Source organism: Silurus meridionalis, chromosome 9 (assembly GCF_014805685.1).
Source record: "Silurus meridionalis isolate SWU-2019-XX chromosome 9, ASM1480568v1, whole genome shotgun sequence".
NCBI lineage: Eukaryota > Metazoa > Chordata > Actinopteri > Siluriformes > Siluridae > Silurus > Silurus meridionalis.
In genome coordinates this window covers 6,407,725-6,426,443 of record NC_060892.1, presented here as the reverse complement: position 1 = coordinate 6,426,443, position 18,719 = coordinate 6,407,725, and the positions used below count along the sequence as shown (strand labels likewise).

At 37.5% G+C, this 18,719-nt stretch overlaps 1 protein-coding gene across 6 annotated transcripts in view; it reads left to right on the top strand.

Moving 5' to 3' along the window:
• The window catches only part of atp11b (ATPase phospholipid transporting 11B (putative)), a 63,855-nt gene that overhangs the window by 40,254 nt on the left and 4,882 nt on the right, over window positions 1-18,719 (top strand). Inside the window, exons 25-32 of one of the 6 annotated variants that reach the window (XM_046858205.1) lie at window positions 1,372-1,510; window positions 3,306-3,329; window positions 3,707-3,772; window positions 3,856-3,959; window positions 5,443-5,608; window positions 9,050-9,135; window positions 11,810-11,941; window positions 17,869-17,972. In XM_046858205.1, the coding sequence (XP_046714161.1) occupies window positions 1,372-1,510; window positions 3,306-3,329; window positions 3,707-3,772; window positions 3,856-3,959; window positions 5,443-5,608; window positions 9,050-9,135; window positions 11,810-11,894 (670 nt within the window). In that variant the 3' untranslated portion in view covers window positions 11,895-11,941; window positions 17,869-17,972. Of the gene's footprint in view, window positions 1-1,371; window positions 1,511-3,305; window positions 3,330-3,706; window positions 3,773-3,855; window positions 3,960-5,442; window positions 5,609-9,049; window positions 9,229-11,809; window positions 11,942-17,868; window positions 17,973-18,719 lie in introns of those variants that run through there. The other 5 variants (XR_006926999.1, XR_006927000.1, XM_046858207.1 and 2 more) reach the window with 5 other exon arrangements.

Sequence of the window (18,719 nt, the reverse complement as noted above, 5' to 3'; positions counted from 1 at the left end):
CTAGCGGGTGTGTCAGTAATAATGGTCTAGAAACACAGTGCTCCGTGTGTAGTCAAATAGACTAAACGTATTTGAGTTACTTAGGAATTGTTTCAGCTCTACTAAATATACACTGCCTGTCAAAAAAAAAGTCACCACCTGGATTTAACTAAGCAAATAGGTAAGAGCCTCCCATTGGATAATTACTGCACGGATGATTATGTTTTAGCTGGCAACAAGTCATTTAACCCTAACTGATGCATTGAGTAGCATTTTCATTTCTTAAACAACCATGTCAGAAGACTGGTCATGGAAAATATAGAATCTGTTTCAAAAGGGTCAAATTATTGGCATGCATCAAGCAAAGAAAACATCTAAGGTGATGGCTGAAATTACAAAAATTTGTATAAGAACTGTCAAAGGCATTAATAAAAACTGGAAGGATAGTGAGGAACCATCAACTTTGAGGAAGAAATATCTTAAATGATTGTGATCATCGATCACTTAAACGTTTGGTGAAAAGTTGTAATAATACAACAGTACTTACGGCTATGTGTACTAGTAAAGTAAGATCATTCCCACACGCACAATGCGAAGGGAACTCAAGCAATAACATAGCCTTAAGTAAACCACTTATCGGTGAGGCTAATAGGAAAAAAAGGCTTAAATTTGCTCGGGAGCATAAAGATTGGACTCAGGAGCAATGAATGAAGGTCATGTAGTCTGATGAGTCCAGATTTACCCTGTTCCAGAGTGAAGGGCGCATCAGGGTAGGAAGAGAGGCAGATGAACTGATGCACCCATCATGCCTAGTGCCTACCGTACAAGCCTGTTTGGGCAGTGCTATGGTCTGGGGTTGCTGCAGTTGGTCAGGTCTTGGTTCAGTGACATCATGTGCGCTAAGAAAGAGGTCAGCTGACTACCTGAATATACTGAATAACCAGGTTTATATATTTATTTGGATTATTTCTTCCCTAACGTCACAGGCATATTCCTAGGTGACAAGGCCAGAATTCATTATGCTCAAATTGTGATAGTGTGGTTTAGGAAGCATGAGACATAATTTTAACACATGGATTGGCCACCACAGAGTCCAGACTTTAACCCCATTGAGAATCTTTGGGATGTGCTGGAGAAGACTTTGAGCAGCGGTTCGACTCTCATCATCATCAATACAAGATCTCTGTGAAACCTTCCTGTAACTCTGGACTGGAATAAATGTGACATTGCAGAAGCTTAAAGAAACGATGCCGTTGTCAAAGCTAAAGGCGGTCCAACGAAATATTAGTGTGTGACTTTTTTTTTTTTTTTTTTGACGGGCAGTGTATAAACCTTTATTAAATTCTTAATGTCTTAAATGTCTAATTCAATTTTGTAACCTCATGTTAACAGAGATATCAGTAAGAACTCATTGCTGTCCTTCAAAACCTTTCTGTATTGGACGATCCTGGGCTTCTGCCACGCCTTTGTCTTCTTCTTTGGCTGCTACATCTTGATGGGAGAGGACACAAGTCTGACGGGAAATGGACAGGTTAGGTTCTACATGAATATGCGATGTGTGTACGCACACACACACACACACACACACACACACACACACACACGCTTCCTATTTTTCTTTTACTACCTCCACTTTCTATTCTGTCACTCAAAGTTCCAGAGTGTCAGTCATTAATGTGTATGCGCTTATATACAGTTGGGCAAAAAAAAACTTCTTGGCTAAAATGGCAAAAAAACCAACCAAAAAAAAAACAAATACACAAACAATACCTCCAGTGCTACCTTTTTCTTTTTTGCTTTTGTGGTAGTGAACTATTAGTTTTAAAACCTAGAAGTTACTCATATAACCTTCTATTCTGTCAAATATTGATAAGTATTCAAACTAACATGTCTGGGTTTAATCTGTCCAAAAATATCTTCCTTTTATCTGCTGATGCAGCCAGTCAAGGGCCTGGTAATAACAAACTCAGAAATGCAACCAGGACTGATTTAGAGCAGGGAGAGATTTAAACTGTTTCATTCTCGCTTTTTCCTGACAAGTGATCTTTTGTAAAGACCAGAAAGCTTAAACTTTTCCCGTTCTGGGCTTTTGTAAATTTTTTTTTTAGCTTGGGAGAGAGAATATATGTGTGAGAAAGAGACACAGCAGCAATGATTTGAAGCCGGCTTTTAGCCTTTCTTTTGTCGTCTAATCCCCTCAGCATTTTGTATTCTGAATGCATTTTATTTATAAATGAACCAAATATGGAGGGTGTAGCATTAAATGCTTCTTGAAAGTCCTTTAATTTAATTTCCAATTTTGGCCACTAAGGAAATTGTAATGTAAATGTTTTCTCTCTGAAAGCATGCATTAGTTCGAACAACGATATAATGAGTGTAATTTTGTGAAGTGTAAAGTAAGCGGCAGTATTTGTAATATGTAAATGGGGTGTGCGTCTGTGCTGATTTATTTTCTATATCAGCAGCTCTGACAGTCGTTGAGCCTCAAATCACGTTTACGTTGATCGTTGTAAGATGCCGTTGTTTTTATAGTAACAGCTCATTCTCACTGGCTGATGGACGCACCATGTATATGAATTAAAAGCGAATGCTATAGTGGTATATACTGTATGTCTATATGATATAGCCTGTAACATTTATTGAAGGGGTCTCCTGGGAAAATCTAGCAGTTTAACAGTCAAAACTAAAGCTGTGATCTTTTTCCAAGGCGGGTTCTCTGTAAAATTTGCGTATTTGTTTGTATTAACTTTCTGAAAGAGAAAAAAAAAGAAAAGCCAATAGGAAGTGTGAAGACTCTTATTAGGTGCTATAACATGGGGAGCGTGAATTTTTTTTTTATGCTAAATATAAATATAAAAGGCACAAAATATGATCTCATTACTCATAATAAAGCTTTATATAGTTAACAGTGAAACCATGCCATCGTACCATCACTTTACTAATTATGTGACTAACAACACTGGTTTTCCCTTTCTAATTGCTTAGAAATTCACCTTTTTACCGTTTTTTTGTTTGTTTGTTTGTTTGTTTGTTTTTGTCAAACTAACCAAATTGCTACACTATTTTTTTTATTTAAAAAAAAAAAAACAACAACCCAACAGCGGTTTTCTTTGGGCTTAATGGGTATTTTAAGGCTTTAAAAATATTTTACCAGATTCAATTTTAGAAATCATCTCCCAGCTCTCCGAAATCATTCTTCTGATTCTAAAAGTAACGCATTTTCAATGAATTTTGGATTTTCTTTTTTTTTTTGTTGTTGTTTTTTTCCCTCTTACTTTCTCATCTTTCTCTCTTTCTTTCTCTTTTCAAATTCTGCATGTTTTCAGATTTTGCGAGCTAACAGGCAGCTGGTAAGAGTTGATTGGATTACAGTCGTTGCATGCCTCTTATATATTTGTCACCAGCGTTAATTTTTCTGACTTGCCATCTTTCAATTTCACACACACAGTTTTGAAAAAATCCCTCACTCGTGCTTTGCATGACTGGGGAAAAATTGCTTCGGATGTTCGCCGGATTTCCTCCTCATTTCAAAAAGCCAAGTGTCATCTCCTCAAGCACTGTTCTTTTATTTTTAATGAAAGCCTGAAGATATTTCACAGACACTTGTGTCCTCAGACATTTAGCATCTGCTAGACTAATGATCAGTTCCTGATATAATTATAAATGATATTTGAAATTCTGTTCAATTTGAGATTTATGCACTTGCCTTTTGCTTCTGCTTTTGTAGATGTTTGGAAACTGGACTTTCGGGACATTGGTGTTCACCGTCATGGTCATTACCGTAACCTTGAAGGTATGTGATATGATCGGAGAAAAAAAAAAACCCTGATTATAAAGAAAATGCCATTTCAATGAATTTTGTCTTTCTGTTGACAGTTGGCGCTGGAGACACACTTCTGGACGTGGATGAACCATTTTGTCACGTGGGGCTCCATCGCTTTCTACTTCATATTCTCCTTGTTTTATGGGGGAATTATATGGTACCGTTTCACTTTACTCCCATACAACACACAAATCCAGAACGCAGTACAATAAGTCAAATTTGTTACAGTTGCTTTTGGAGCGTTTCTCAGATCAGAAATGAAATTCTCAAATTAACCTCCACATCATGTAGTCACTTGCGCACATCATAAAAACATCTCTTGTTGCTTTGAACAAATTGCGAATGCTTTGGTACATTCATTTAATTGGTTGTGTACAATTGCCTGCTGTTTCCGGCATTATTTACTGTTAATGCCCTGTTGATCAAAATATATTATTCTGGTTCTCACCTGAACTTTCCTGACCCCCAAAACGTCTCGGCATCAGTTCATTACATAAGTCATTGAATGCAAAAATGGTTAAACCAGTCGTCATAATTCGTATAAACAAACATTTCTATTAACTTTTTTTTTTTTTTTTTTGTGAATGTGTTTTGATTAAATGAATTGTGCAGATGAACCTTGAATTTCATTAATAAAAACGACCTTCTGATGCGGCTTAATGCAAAGAGACTGCGTTTTTAAAAGACCAAACCCAATTAACACTAATAAAAAAGCACACTATGTACATACAAGCAGTTTGGTTGAGTTTAATTCAACTTAAACTCAAAATGTGTTCATATTCTGGACTCGTGCATACATAGTACATAGTCGCCACATCCATAAACCTCCTCCCTGGCCTTCCTCTTTTCCTCCTTCCTGGTGGCTCCATCCTCAGCATTCTCCTACTGATATACCCCATATCCCTCCTCTGCACATGTCCAAACCATCTCAATCTCACCTCCCTCACCTTGTCTCCAAAACCTCCTACAAGAGCGTTTCCTCTGAAATAATGCTTTATTATTAATGTGTCTACTGAGTTTGGTCTTTTAAAAACTTTGTTTTATGGCATTAAGCCTTTAGTTTTTACGTTGAGGCGTTTTATAATGTCCCTAACGAAGGGGTGTGTATGGCATAAGATCAACCAATGATCAACCAGTTCTCTAAGTCAGAGGTGAATATCGTAAGCCTTCAGTTTGCGAGCGTATTCAGACAGAGCAAAACACAGAATTACAATTTCAGAAAATGGATATACATCCAGGAAATGTACAAACACCAGTACAGTACAGTAAAAAGTGTGAATTCTGTCTTGCAGATCAATATCCCACTTGTTCTGTTGAAATTCATAGATGACACAAAAGAAATTCAGCCTTGTGCTGAATCAGTCATTGTAATGCAAACTGTAGTTTAAATCAGGAAATACTGAAATCGTGCGCCGCTTTTATGAGAAAATGGCGCGTTATGCCGTTTGTACTAATTGTTTTAAGAAATGCATTGGTTTGCAAATATAAGGATGATTCCAGAAATGCTTCAAAGAAACTGTAATATTAATAAAAAGTTGTTTTAGCTGCTGTTAAGTTGCTGTTGTTAGCTTCCGTAAGATTTCTGTTGGGCACGTGTTTTTATTACAAGGGCGTAACAGCTTTATTTCCGTTCCCTACAGGCCTTTTCTCCACACCCAGGACATGTATTTTGTCTTCGTCCAGCTGTTGTCCAGCGGCTCGGCCTGGTTTGCCATTATCATCATAATCATCACTTGCCTCTTCCCTGACGTCATAAAAAAAGTGTTTTACAGACACCTAAATCCCACCAGCACGCAGAAATCTCAGGTCAGAATGCGTTTCCTTCTCTACGATCAAATGCACTAACGGCTGTCCTGATTTTCAGAACCTAACACAGCGTTTTGCATCGACGCAACAAACCCAGCTGTCACGAGCACGGCATAAGCTGCCACTAATACGCAGAAAGCATGTCATTAAGCACAACACGGCATGGCTTGGTAGCTCCACACACTGATATCACACTCGCAGAACCTCACTGGGCCTGAATGATTTTGATGTAGAGAAACCACATCCTGTGGAAACTTTAAAGTACAGTCAAGCTGGCAATTTGTTAAGAAGATGAGGTTTAAAACAAGTTTCAGGTTGCATTGTGGTGTGGCGTTTTTCTCTGTAATCAATACCACCTTCCTCCTCTTTTAGAGAAGTTAAAAATGATAATGACCTGTAGAATAACTGGTCTGTCTACACGGAGTTCCTCTTTACTGCAAAATGTAGCAAAAATAAAAGTGTTAAAAGGGGATTTATTTCTCACACAGGACTGGAATTAAGTCAGATATGAAACTCTATGTGGACTATGATGCACATGTATTTAAATGTGTCCCATGTAGGGTTGTCAAATTCCAGGAATTTTCTATACTGGAAACTTGAGAATGAGAATTAATGGCAATAAACTGGGAATTTACAAAATTGCACAAAGCACACTTACTGCAAAACTATTACGGCCATAAACACCTCATGTACAGCGCCATCCTACATAACACAGATCATTTCCTGAATCCTGCACACAAAATAATGTAAAATAAAAACGTCCATCTTGGCGAGTTTTCACGTAAATTGCATAAATATGACAGAAAACTTCCTTGTGCTGTGTGTAAGCTATTGTGCAACAAAATTATGCGGTCAAAAATGTCATTTTTAAATCTGTATTTTTTGCATGCATGTCAGCTTATGGTCAAACAAAATTTTGTTTGTATATGATACAGTTTATATACATTTTCCCAAATTTCTAATTAATTCCATAGATTTCCATAAATTCCTGGTAAGTTTCCATCTTGAATTATGTCCCCAAAGTCCCATGGAATGTTTCCGGAAATTTATCGGAAATGTTCCACTCCTTTGCAACCCGAGTCCCACAGACTTCCAAAAGGTGAAACAGTTTATATTTAATAAGTATTTAAACTGAACTAAATGGGGTTTGTAATTCCAAAAGCAGTTTCTCTCGTTCTTCTGATCAACTCCTTTATTGTTTGCACACTGTTGTTCATGTCTTTGGTGCAATCTATAAGAAAGCCCCTGATTGGTTGGTTGGGAGGCATGCCTACTCTACTGTATAAATTGGAATTTAGCACAAGTGGAGTGCTGTACATAGTAATACACCCCAGTTCAGATAGAGAACACAAAGGCTTGTAATGTACTTTTGAAATGCTGCTCGACAATTAGTGGACCGGAGCCACCAGTGTTGCGTTCCCCTTTTTAAGCCGTAGGGGAGTAACATATGGTGTTTTTGTGATGGCAGTTGAAAGAAAAGACATAAAACAAGACCCAGTTATAGTTTTCAGTTTTTGTTTTCGAGACTGCTAGTGAAAAGCCAAAAACAGTTTATTTGTGAGGTTCTTTAAATTACAAATAAAATCGTACACCTCCACACTGCATTAACCAACAACACGACAGCCTCTTCAACATGCCTGATTGAAACAAAGACCAAACAAAACAGGCAAAAAAAACACAACGTAGTAAAGCAATCTTTTAAATAGAGATCTTTAATTAACAAATGAAATTACAGTATCATGTCACAAAGAGGAAGAACCAGTAGTATTCAATGGACAAATAAAATAATGTGATTTCACCCTTTTCTGCAGAACAAATAGGTGAATAAAGCTGGCGCGCAAAATGTAATCTGTAACGGATATTGTCGATTAGAATATAGTGTGGATTTCTGTTTTCAGCTGGCAGGAGTGGGATATGCACCAGGGTTCGACACGTTGTCGTTTGCAAAATGCTTTTCTTTTCTGTTCTACCGTGTTAAAATATAAAGAGTGGATATTTGCATTACTTCCTGTCAGCTCAGCCCAGTCTGGGCATTTTTTTCTGACCCCTCTCATCTTATTATCAAGACATTTCCATCCACAGACTTGCCTGTGTTTTCGTTTTCATTCTACATTTGTGTGAATTTTGTGAGTGAAAAATCGAAAGATTTCTGAAATATTTAAACTGTGATCTCAATGCCGTCTGATTATGACGGAGCATTTGATTCATTCTGATGTTTGATGTGAGCAAAGCTCTTGACCGGAATTTGTGTTTTACTGCTGCCACATGACTGGCTGATTATATAATCACACGGATGTGCAGGGACATAAAGTCATAACCAACTGCCTCCCTACACAAAAAAGGTCACATGACCACACCTCTAACTCTAACATAATGTTTACAGTGAGTCCCAGCTGAGGCTTTAAACCTGTTCAGGCTCTGAGAGTGAAGCAGATGAACAAACTGCATCTTCTAATGTAGATTCTCTGCTCGTTAACTTTTTCCGTTCCAGCTTTTGTGTTTTTCCGTGTTTGTATGTCTGTGCATGTCTGCTTTTGTATGCTTCTCTGTGTGCATGTCTGTGAGTGTGTGTGAGAGAAAGAACGAGAGAGAGAGACAGAGTTATCAGTCTTTCTGTGGGTGATGGTGTGACTATATTGTCTTTTAGGTCTTTGTGTTTATTTTTCTGGTACGGTGTGTTTCTGTCTAACCCTGCGCTCACATAGCAGCAATTAGTTTTTCCACGATTTGGCATTTCTGACTCCAAAGCCGTCACGATCGCTTGGCGAAAATGTCAGGTCGATGCTTCTAGAGTCCAATTATAATAATTGTGCAATTAATTTAAAACATTTAGAATTGAATGAAAACAATGCCTGCATCTTGTATTGGAAGTGATAGAGAGACATTACTGATGTTGCTGTTCGTCACGGCCACAAACCCATTCTGTAGAGTATGAACACAATTTCAACGAGATTTGCAGTTGCGTTGGATCACGTCACGTTTTGCGCGTCGACATATGGAAAACGCAATTGCAAATACAACTTTGCAATTTCTTCTGGAAATTGTCCGGTATATCTTCCCATTATATAGCTTCTCATGGGCGTAAAATAGAATTCTTCTCAACGCTCAGCCCTTTCACTTTCACCCCAACATAAGTTACATCAAATGTATTTATGGCAAATCTACAGTGACAGGAAACAGCATGAAATTCCAGAAGTTGATTTGATATTCTTAAGAGCATCTCCATCTCACTCATTACCAAGACATTTCAGAGATTCTTATTTGTATAAATAGAAGGTTTCAATGGTTGTTTTCTTTTGCTACAATAAGGGCCGAGTGCCAGTGTGAATGCAGGGTTAAAATGTCCGGCTGTGAGTGTGTTGGCATTGCTGAACGTCTGTGTCCTTGTTCTCTTTTCACTGATCCTGTGTGTGTGTTTCACCTCCTTCTCTTGCCCTGTAGATGTACTCCAACCGAGTTGCTATAGGTGATGACTTCATCGCTCTGCAGCCGCTCTCCAGAGCCAAGAATCAGCTGGGCAAGATTAGGTAGAGTAGGATGAGCCGTTTAACCCCTCAGTGTCATGCTGCATGCTGTGGTCAAACCCAACTAACCAGCATTCAGAAAAGGAGAGAGAGAGAGTGAGTAAATAAGAAAGAAAGAGAGAGTAAGAAAGAAGCAATACTGTTTTAACACACTTTGCCTTCTACATCTTTCTTAGGTTGAGTCTTTCCTGCCATCTTGGACGGTTTAGGAAATGAGCTAGGACAAATATATGAGTTAGAAAAGCATATATTTATTTATAAATCATTAAACAAATTGAAAGAATTTGTAATGAGGTTTATGATGATTATTTATTTGTAAATTTCACTACACCATCATGAGATATTATGACACTATGGGAATGTAATGTGTTAGAAAGCTAACGTGTGTTAAATCAGTACTGGAAATCAGATAGGGTAAAGAAATTGATCATTTCAGTCACAGTTCACCCTGCATGCCTGCCTGAGTCTGCCTGCGTGTACTGATATGCACCTCTTCATCCTTATCTTAAATTTACATGAATGTTTATATTCCTATATAACTGCAGCAAGTGAGAACAAACCCAGTGGTTGAAATCCGTATTACACTCGTCACTGGAGTTGGCACTATACCACTTTTTTTTTTTTTACCAATACTCTGTCAATATTAGAATTTTATTAAAAATAAAAGTTCTTATTCTTATAAAAAAAAAAATGAAATACCAAATATTGATAAATATAATAAAACTAATATAATAATAGCAATACATTAATGTACAGTTCCACTCGAAGGTTTAGGCACACTTTTTCCTTCAGTATATTGTTGTCAACATTGTACATGAATACTGAAGACATCCAAGCTATGAAAGAACATATATGGAATGATGTAATAAACGAAAAAGTGGTAAACAACCATTGACCAGTGTCAAATTTGGACTCATCGGAACAAAGGACAGTTTTTCTACCGATCTACTGTCCATTCTTTGTGTTTCTCTTAGCCGAAGCATATCTTTTTTGTATGTTGTTTTTTCCAATGTATTGGTTTATTTTCCACAATTCGACCAAGCAGGCCTGATTCACACAGTTTCTCTGAGCAGTGAATGTTAAAATATGTCTGGGGTTAGAGAACTCAGAGAAGCATTTATGTAAATATATATATGTTTCTGAGGCTGGTATTTCTAATAAACGTATCCTCTGCATCAGAGGGAGCTCTTTATATCCTACGACCATCATGAGAGCCTATTTCTTTATATATTTAATTCTTGACAAGGCACATCTGTAAACTAAAAACCATTCCAGGTGACCAAGTTCTCAATCTGATAAGAGAATACCATGAGTTTGCCAAGCAGTCATAAAAACTACTTGTAGCTACTGAAAATCTAAAACATATTCTGGATTTTCTACCACTTTTTTGTTTACTATATTATTTCATATGTGTTCTTTCATAATTTGGATGTCTTTAGTATTAATGTACAATATTAATAATAAAAAGAAATGAAGAAAAAACACTGAAGAAGCAACTGCGTATAAACTTTCGTCTGGTTCTGTGTATATAGCAAGCAATAATCAAACAAATCCTGGCAGAAAAAAAACGACAATTTAATTTATATTTTAAACATTTTAAATCCACACCCCAAAAATGTTTTGTTGTTGAAATTAGGCCACATGGTCATCTTTGACCTGTTTAATTTTTATTGCTGCACTACAAACAATTCTCTTTCATTTCACCCTCGATTTCTTTCAAAAGCATATCAGGGATTTTATTCCTCCAATATTAGATCAGCTTTTTTATTCTTGCAGGTTTTGGATACATGCCATCTCTAGTTGTAACCCAGTTGGTGTGCTTTTAAGCACAATTTTAATTGTAGCATAAACATCAAACTAGAGCTTCTTATCTGAAGACGTTTTGATTTCATGCTAGTATTCAGGTTAATAAGCACATGTTCCACAACTAACCCACTACGTTCTGTTGTTCCACGTCTTCCACATTTGTGCATGCACACAATGCTCAGGCTGATGTGAGCTCTGTAATCCTGGCTTTTTTATTTTTTATTTTTAAATCATCATAGACTGCATGTGCCAAAAAAAACAAAAACAAACCCACAGTCTGGTTTATTTGTTATAATTTATTGCGTTGAGCAAAGAACATAATCTCCAGTCCATCTAGCCTGAGATTATTGTTAAAAAAATAGGATTATTTTAGAAGGGTGATATGTGTAAATTCTTCCTAACTTTGATCCGCAGACATTTTTGTATTTTTCGTAATTTTTATATAGCTTTAATAACACATGTTTAGGGTTGTACAATTTTTGTACCGCCTTTAGGGGGCGCTACAGTGCACCTACAGTACCATGTTAATATCCGCAGCTATTATCAGCAATCAAAGAACGTTTGTCTTGTCAGATACTGTAAATGCTGGAGGACTACAGCAGTAATACAAATGTCATATAAATGATTGCCTTTACATAGTAATCTCGATTATACGATGATAAATCGCGAAACGCTAAAAAGTGACACATATTCCAGAAAAATATGGAAACTACAGCATCTCATTTCAGCATGCTCTCTGCAGTGGACTAGTGGCCATTTTCTTGCTCATGCGCTCTTTTAATTTATTTCTTTTTTTTATTCCCCTTCGTTCTCCTGTTTTCGTTGGTTTGGCCTGAGATTTCAGCCTTAACCAGCTGTTTTGTTCTTCCAGATGGAAGAGGATAAAGTTTCAATCGGCTCAGAATATGACTCTGCTGAAAGCAGGGACAGAGGGGAGGACAATTGGCAACTGCTAGCTGCTTCTCCTTCCTCTACCGATCATGCAGTTCCCCCCTTTCCCTAGGTAGTACTGCCCAGCCTAGACCTGTGTGTGAGTGTGTGTGTGAGTGTGTGTGAGTGTGTGTGAGGTGTGTGTGAGTGTGTGTGAGTGTGTGAGGTGTGTGTGTGTGTGTGTGAGTGTGTGTGTGTGTGTGAGTGCCTGTGTCTGTGTGTGAGTGCCTGTGTGTGTGTGTGAGTGTGTGTGAGTGCCTGTGTGTGTGTGTGTGTGTGTGTGTGTGTGTGTGTGTGTGTGTGTGTGTGTGTGTGTGTGTGTGTGTGTGTGTGTGTGTGTGTGTGATCACTCCGGTCATTGGGGAAGGTAAATGTTTGAGTTCTGCTCCATCATCTGTGTACTCTGTACTGTGCCATCCATCCATCAGAGCCTGTGTGTTTCTGATCCTCACACTCGTGCCTTTAAGATGTGCATGCTTTTAAATCATTCAGTCATTACCTATATTTTTGCAGTATGTTTAAAACAAATAGTTTACGATGCCCTTTTTGGGTTTGTTAAGAGACATTATCGTATCCGGTATTATAATGCGAGAGCATGTCATTATTTTTTCTTTTTAAATATACTTGTTCAGATATTTTTATATATGATTCTAAACAATTTCTACGTGGCTGTATGAAGTTTTTTTGTTGTTGTTATTGTGTTTATCTTCATTACCAATAAATGTATACTGTCCAGCAATGATTAGCTTCAGTAATCCAATTGATTGTTGATTTAACAATGTGACCAACTGGTTTGCTGATATATTTTGTGTTTTACTATGAAATGTCAGTACATTCATAATCCACTCGCACCAGCGAACCCAAGCTACACCACATCATTACACCACAAAGCTGTTTTACTTGTATTCAACATTTCATTCTTGAATATTAGTGCTACGTAACAGTTCGAAGAAAATCTGTAACATCTTCAGGTCAGGGGTTGAACTTTCCTGTTTCTCAGTAACATGACCAGCTGTGCGTTTGTTTGCTGTTTAATTAAATTCAGGGGAGGAAAAGGCTGTGCATAGCATTTTAACTTGATTCAAAACTTGTTTCTTGTCATTAAAGGTGACTATAAAGAGATTTAAAGGTACCCATGCTGTTTTAGGAGAAAAGAAACACTTGAGGACATGCTGTAATAGGAGGATAATCAGCATCAGATCACTGGCAGTAACTCCATATTATCACATCATGATGTCTTTGTTTTACTCTCACAGAACAACAGTGTTTTACTCCTCAGGGCTCTGGTGTGGTAAACGAAATCAAGCAAACATAATTCCCATGCGGTATATTATATAACCAAATATTAGTGTGTGTGTGTGTGAGAGAGAGAGAGAGAGAGCTCCACGAAGCTCATTTGATTAACGACTCTTCAGGTTTAATTTCAGCTCATTAAAGATGGCGATTGTCTCACTACGGAGAATCCATTTCTCATTAGAAGGCTGTTGTTTCACTCTTTTACATGTTGCCAAAACAATTACAGGTGAATATATCACTTACAATAAAATAGTAACAATGGCACACATCTAAACAGCACTTTATGCTGAGTATTGTCTTCTTTCAGACTGTTCTGTATAATCTCTAACAGTCCCAGTGGCTGTGTGTGTTTCAGGCTGTGACATGCTGTTTCACTGTGATAAAACTTACATTATAATCTTTGCCCAGATCAGAGCTTTCTGGCTTTGATGTTACATTTCTGTATCCCCAAGTGATGCATCTTTGTGTATAATATGAACACACATCTTCTGAAATGCCCCCATATGCTTAATTTCTTGTTTTGAATATAGCATTAATATTAACATCAGAATTTGTTGTTTTTTTTTTTTTTTTTTTTAAACTTTGCTTAAACATTATAGTTATTTTCCATAAACACTAATATAAGTACCGTTTTTTCTGTTCTTCATGGATGGAAAAATGGATGAATGGATGGATAAAAGGATTCTTAGATAGAAGGCTGGATAAATAGATGGATTGTAAGACAGATTTAAACCTGAGGCATCTATTTAATTGATCTCTGTCTGTCTTGTTTGTTTGTTTGTTTGTTTAATAGAAAACTAGTAGATCAGTTCCAGTAAGGCAAAGCCAAGTGGTGTGGAGTTTAAAGTTATGGCTCTGTTCCTACTAGTGTTAAGCTTGACACACTAATCTCTTTGTGACACACACACACACAGGCAGGCAGGCGGGCACACACACACACACACACACACACACAGAGAAGCGATTTTTTAAGTTGTCAGTTGTAGTATGTTCCTGCAGAAATCGGTAATCCATGACAACAGACCAGTGCACATCACTCACTCACTTTCCACAGATTTCTACATCAGAAAATTAGTTTTTAGATTTTGTTTTAGTTCAAATGAATTATCTAATAGTTTGTTGCTGTGCTAATCTCTGATTCCAAGATCTATGATACCATGTGAGTTTCAGTTTACTTACTCACACTAGTCACACTAGTGCTGCAACTAACGATTATTTTGATGATCGGGTTTTTGTTTGTTTGTTTTTTCTCTCCATTAATCGATGGATCTGAATTTTTTTTCTTTTACGAAACACTTAATTAGATGTTTTGCTTATTCTAACTATATAAAACCTTAATTCAGAGTATTTATCTGTAAAAGTGCACGTAAAAAAAATGCAAAAGCAACATATTGAGTTTAACTCTCTTTAATTGTGAATTTTGAAGCTCAGTGTGGCTGCTTGTTAAGAAGTGTAAGGGGATTTCTTCTTTTAACAAATTCACTCACGTGGTTTTGTTTCTTTCTGTAAAATAAAACTAAACAACAAAATAGCATTTGAGTAAGCATTTGAGTATGCAGTTGTGCAAAGGTGAAGCAGTTTGTGTAAATCAGCATATTTATTGTTTTAAAAAAAATAATTGCAGATGGCAGGTTGACAACCATGCTTTAAAAAATAGTTTTTTGATTTTAGATTTTTTCTATTGTTTTGACAATTTTTGTTGAAAGAAAAAAAAATACACAGACATTGTGTTCAGTGGTAAAGATATAAGCATCTAGAATATATAAATTAATTTAGTATAATATTTAAATAAGATATGCATACATAAATATGTAAACATTGAAAACAAGCATTTGAACATAGTAAAGCCGCAGCAAATCTCGATTGAAAACAGAAGTTTACTTTTGTAGTAGACAAATGCTATAAAAAGAGAATGGAACGAAACGCAGCAAGCTAACAGACTTAATAAAAAAAAAAGTTTAAAAAAATATGCATTGGCATGCAAATGCATAATCATTCGCTGAAAACCACAACAGTGACTCAAAATATTATTGTTTACTGCTGATGTTGCGAGCGAGTCGATTGTGCAACCTGATGCTCGCGAGTCACGACAGAACAGATCCAATGCGACTGTACTGAAGTTACAAACAAACAGTTTACACCCTAGCACTTCATTAAACTCTACTATTTACACTGAGGATTGTACAGTTTACCGTGCTGATGTTTCCCCTTCATTCGTGACTTGGGACGCACATTTTTCCCTGCTGCCGGTTGATTCTAAACTCTTCGCCATTTATAATCAACCATAATAAAGCTAGCATAATAAATTTAAAAGGACAGGAAATGAGCGTTCCACTGCAATGTATGTAAATAACATCAGGGTTCCTACACATTTCGAAGTAGGAAAAAGTATAGAATTTGATTCAAGTGATTTAAAGGTCTGGATTAGTTTACAAAAAAGAACACTGAGTATTGAAAATGTGTGTTTCCATACTATTGCACTATTCGGTTTTCTAAAATATGAAATTAAGTTAAAAAAAAAAAAAATAATAAATTGTATTTTATTTAATAAATTTAAGGCTATGTCTGCGCTAATTCGGATACATTTTAAAACGCTGTTTTTATCTAAATAATTTCCCAGTTAGTTGTTGCAGCCCGAACTCACTCAGGTCAGCGATTTTAGCTTAATATTAAATACTTCACAGTTTAAATATGAAACTTTGAGGAGTTCATTATCAGCACATTGATCAGCCATAACAATAAAACCAATGGCCAATAAAGTGAATAGCATTAATTGTCTTGTTACGATGTAGAAGAGTGGGATGTATTGGGTAGCAAGGGGACGGTCCGATCTCAGAGTTGATGTGTAGGAAGCAGGAAAAACAGGCAAAAGTACGGATCTGAGTGACTTTGACTACGGCCAGATTGGGGTTGCTAGATGACAGGGTGCTGTTTTATATGCAGTGTTTATTTAATTCAATTCATTTTTATATGTGTATAGCGCTTTTAACAATGAATCTTAATTATCTACCAAAAGTAGTCCATGCAAGGACAACCAGAACCAGCAACAGGGTCATGTGCTCCCCAGGCTCATTGATTTGCAAAGACAGAAGGCGAGCTCATCTATCGGTGATACTTACCTGAACTTTATTGCAGACCAAGTTACACCCCTCCATAGCAAAGTTATATCAAATTGAAGTGGCCACTTTTCTCGGGATATCACACCTGTTCAACTTTAAAGATTGTTCAGGAATGGTTTGAGAAGCAGAAGAGCTACAACGTCCAGATATAAAGCGTACAGTTTCGATGGTATGGCCGTTTGTTTCAGTGTATTCACTCGGATCCATTACTAATTGAACAATCTATTAAGTTTTGCCTCTGTATACTGTACTTCTGTTGACTATCAGCTGTAATCAGGTGGTTTATATCTTCTAGCAGTTTAATCTGATCTTTTTGTTCTTGAGCATTTTCAGTGGGTTTGCATTTTGCAGTAAACCCCAAGTCATCACATTCATGAAGGCATCATTCAGTTGTAGAATTTGATAATAAAACATCTAGAGCAGTGGGCCGCCACCGGGGGTTGGGAAATGTTATGTGCAACTCAGTTTACATTAGACATGTATAAATTTAACATTGGCGGTATTTAGTTGGTGTGCCACTGAAAAGAAAAAAAAGAAAAACGATTTTAAACAAATGTTTTACTCTTTACTCGCAGAATCAGCAGATAATCACATATTTGGCTTCTTTAATGCATTGCAGTAGCTGACGCTGCATTCTCTGTCAGCTCAGCTCAAGAGCACCTAGTTGGTTTTTCCTCCCCCAAAGCTGAGATGTAGCATGTCTCCGAGGGATTTTTGGTGGCAATGGAAGAGGTGTGATGCGTTTGTTTGCTTAGTCATCAGGATGAGGAGGTGAAGATTTGGCCCAGGAAGAGATTACAAACAGATTGAATGATTGAGTTTCTCTTTGCGCAGTGCAGTTTAGTGCGATCTGTAGATGAAGATGCCGAATCGGAGAGTTTTTTTATCAGAACAATGTCGAAAGTAGGGGGTAACATCTGATTTGATTCATAAGGCATTGGTGTGAAATGAATGAATGTTTCATTCAACATTTTGATTGAATTCTGTATCAAAAAAACTGAATTTTTATTCCAAATGTGTCTTTTTGACAGAGAATAGCAGAGTTGGTGTGATTCTGGGACCAAATCTTCAGAATCTGTTCAATTATTGCCATATATAAATACATGTATGTTTTTTACCCACTAGTTGTGTATCCTCCTTTAATAATCAGTGATTAGTACTGCAGCTAATTGATTGCCGAGAAGCTGCAGCGTGATGCACTTCAATGCACCATGATTATCTGTTGATTTTCTGTTCACATGTTTGTAGCGCAAAGACTGATTGTAGTACACGTGATCCACGGTGGACACGTGCACCAGGGAGCTGTTCTGTAATTCAATGTGTCATGGTCACATGCAGGTGAAGGACGTCCTCCTGCTCGGACTGAAGCTTCATCCATCACTCTTGTAGATGGATTGTGGGCTTTATGTGTAATTTCCACTCACTCTGCATCTCACATTCGTGTGTGTGTGTGTGTGTGTGCCACATCACAGATTATAAATGTACACTCAATAATCGGTGTATTATGTTTTAAATGCGGTGAGATTATTATTTGTATTAATACTCATTTCTCATGTTTTTTTTGTCTCTCTCTTTCTCTGTGCAGTGTATGGAGGCGTACGAAGGCATTACCTGTATGGACTCAGTGTCTTGTTTCCCAGAAGGCCGTGGTCTCTGTGGCTTTCTGGAGCGACTGAAGCGAGCCAACAGGTGCCAGTTCTCTCTGTCTAACACTCCAGAGGAACATTAGAGAGAAGCCAGGAGCACTCGGCGCTGCTGTAGCAAAGGGAGGGGGGTTGGAAGGGGAAGGGGGAGGGTTGGTGGGGGGGAGTGAGGCGTCAGCTTAGCGGGCGCAGCCATCTGCGCTAAAAGGCCTTTACATGTAGCTTCAGAAAGTCTCGGGCATCATGTACGAGGCTGCAGACGCACTTTGGGAAAAGCTGTCGAGTCTGTCCTTTTCTCTCTGTCTTAACTGTGGCTTTGTTTCTCCGTCCCACCTTTTCTGTCCTTTCAGCTCTGTTGTCTTACAGACTCCCGACTACACTATTCGATGCATTATTCATTCTCGTTAAATGTTAGGCGGAGTTTGGAAACGTTGCCTCCTAGTCGAATGTTGGTGTGTGTTTTCGGGCAGCCCGCAGTCGTAATGCACTCGCAGTTTGTCCTCAAGTACATACGTAGAAAAGCTTTGAGACGAGCTCTAGTTTAGTGAAAAAGGCACATTTTCACCAAACTGCTTCATTGATGCTAAACCACTGCCACGGGGCGACATCATTCATCGCAGCACAGCCACAAACAACGGGACCACACAACATTGTCGCTGGAAAATCGAAGGGAATGAGGAAGAACACGAAACAAATTTCTGTACGATTATGTAATAAATGCTACACGCTCAAATTTATAATCAACCATAATAAAGTTAGCATAATAACTTTAAAAGGTAAAGGAAATGAGCGT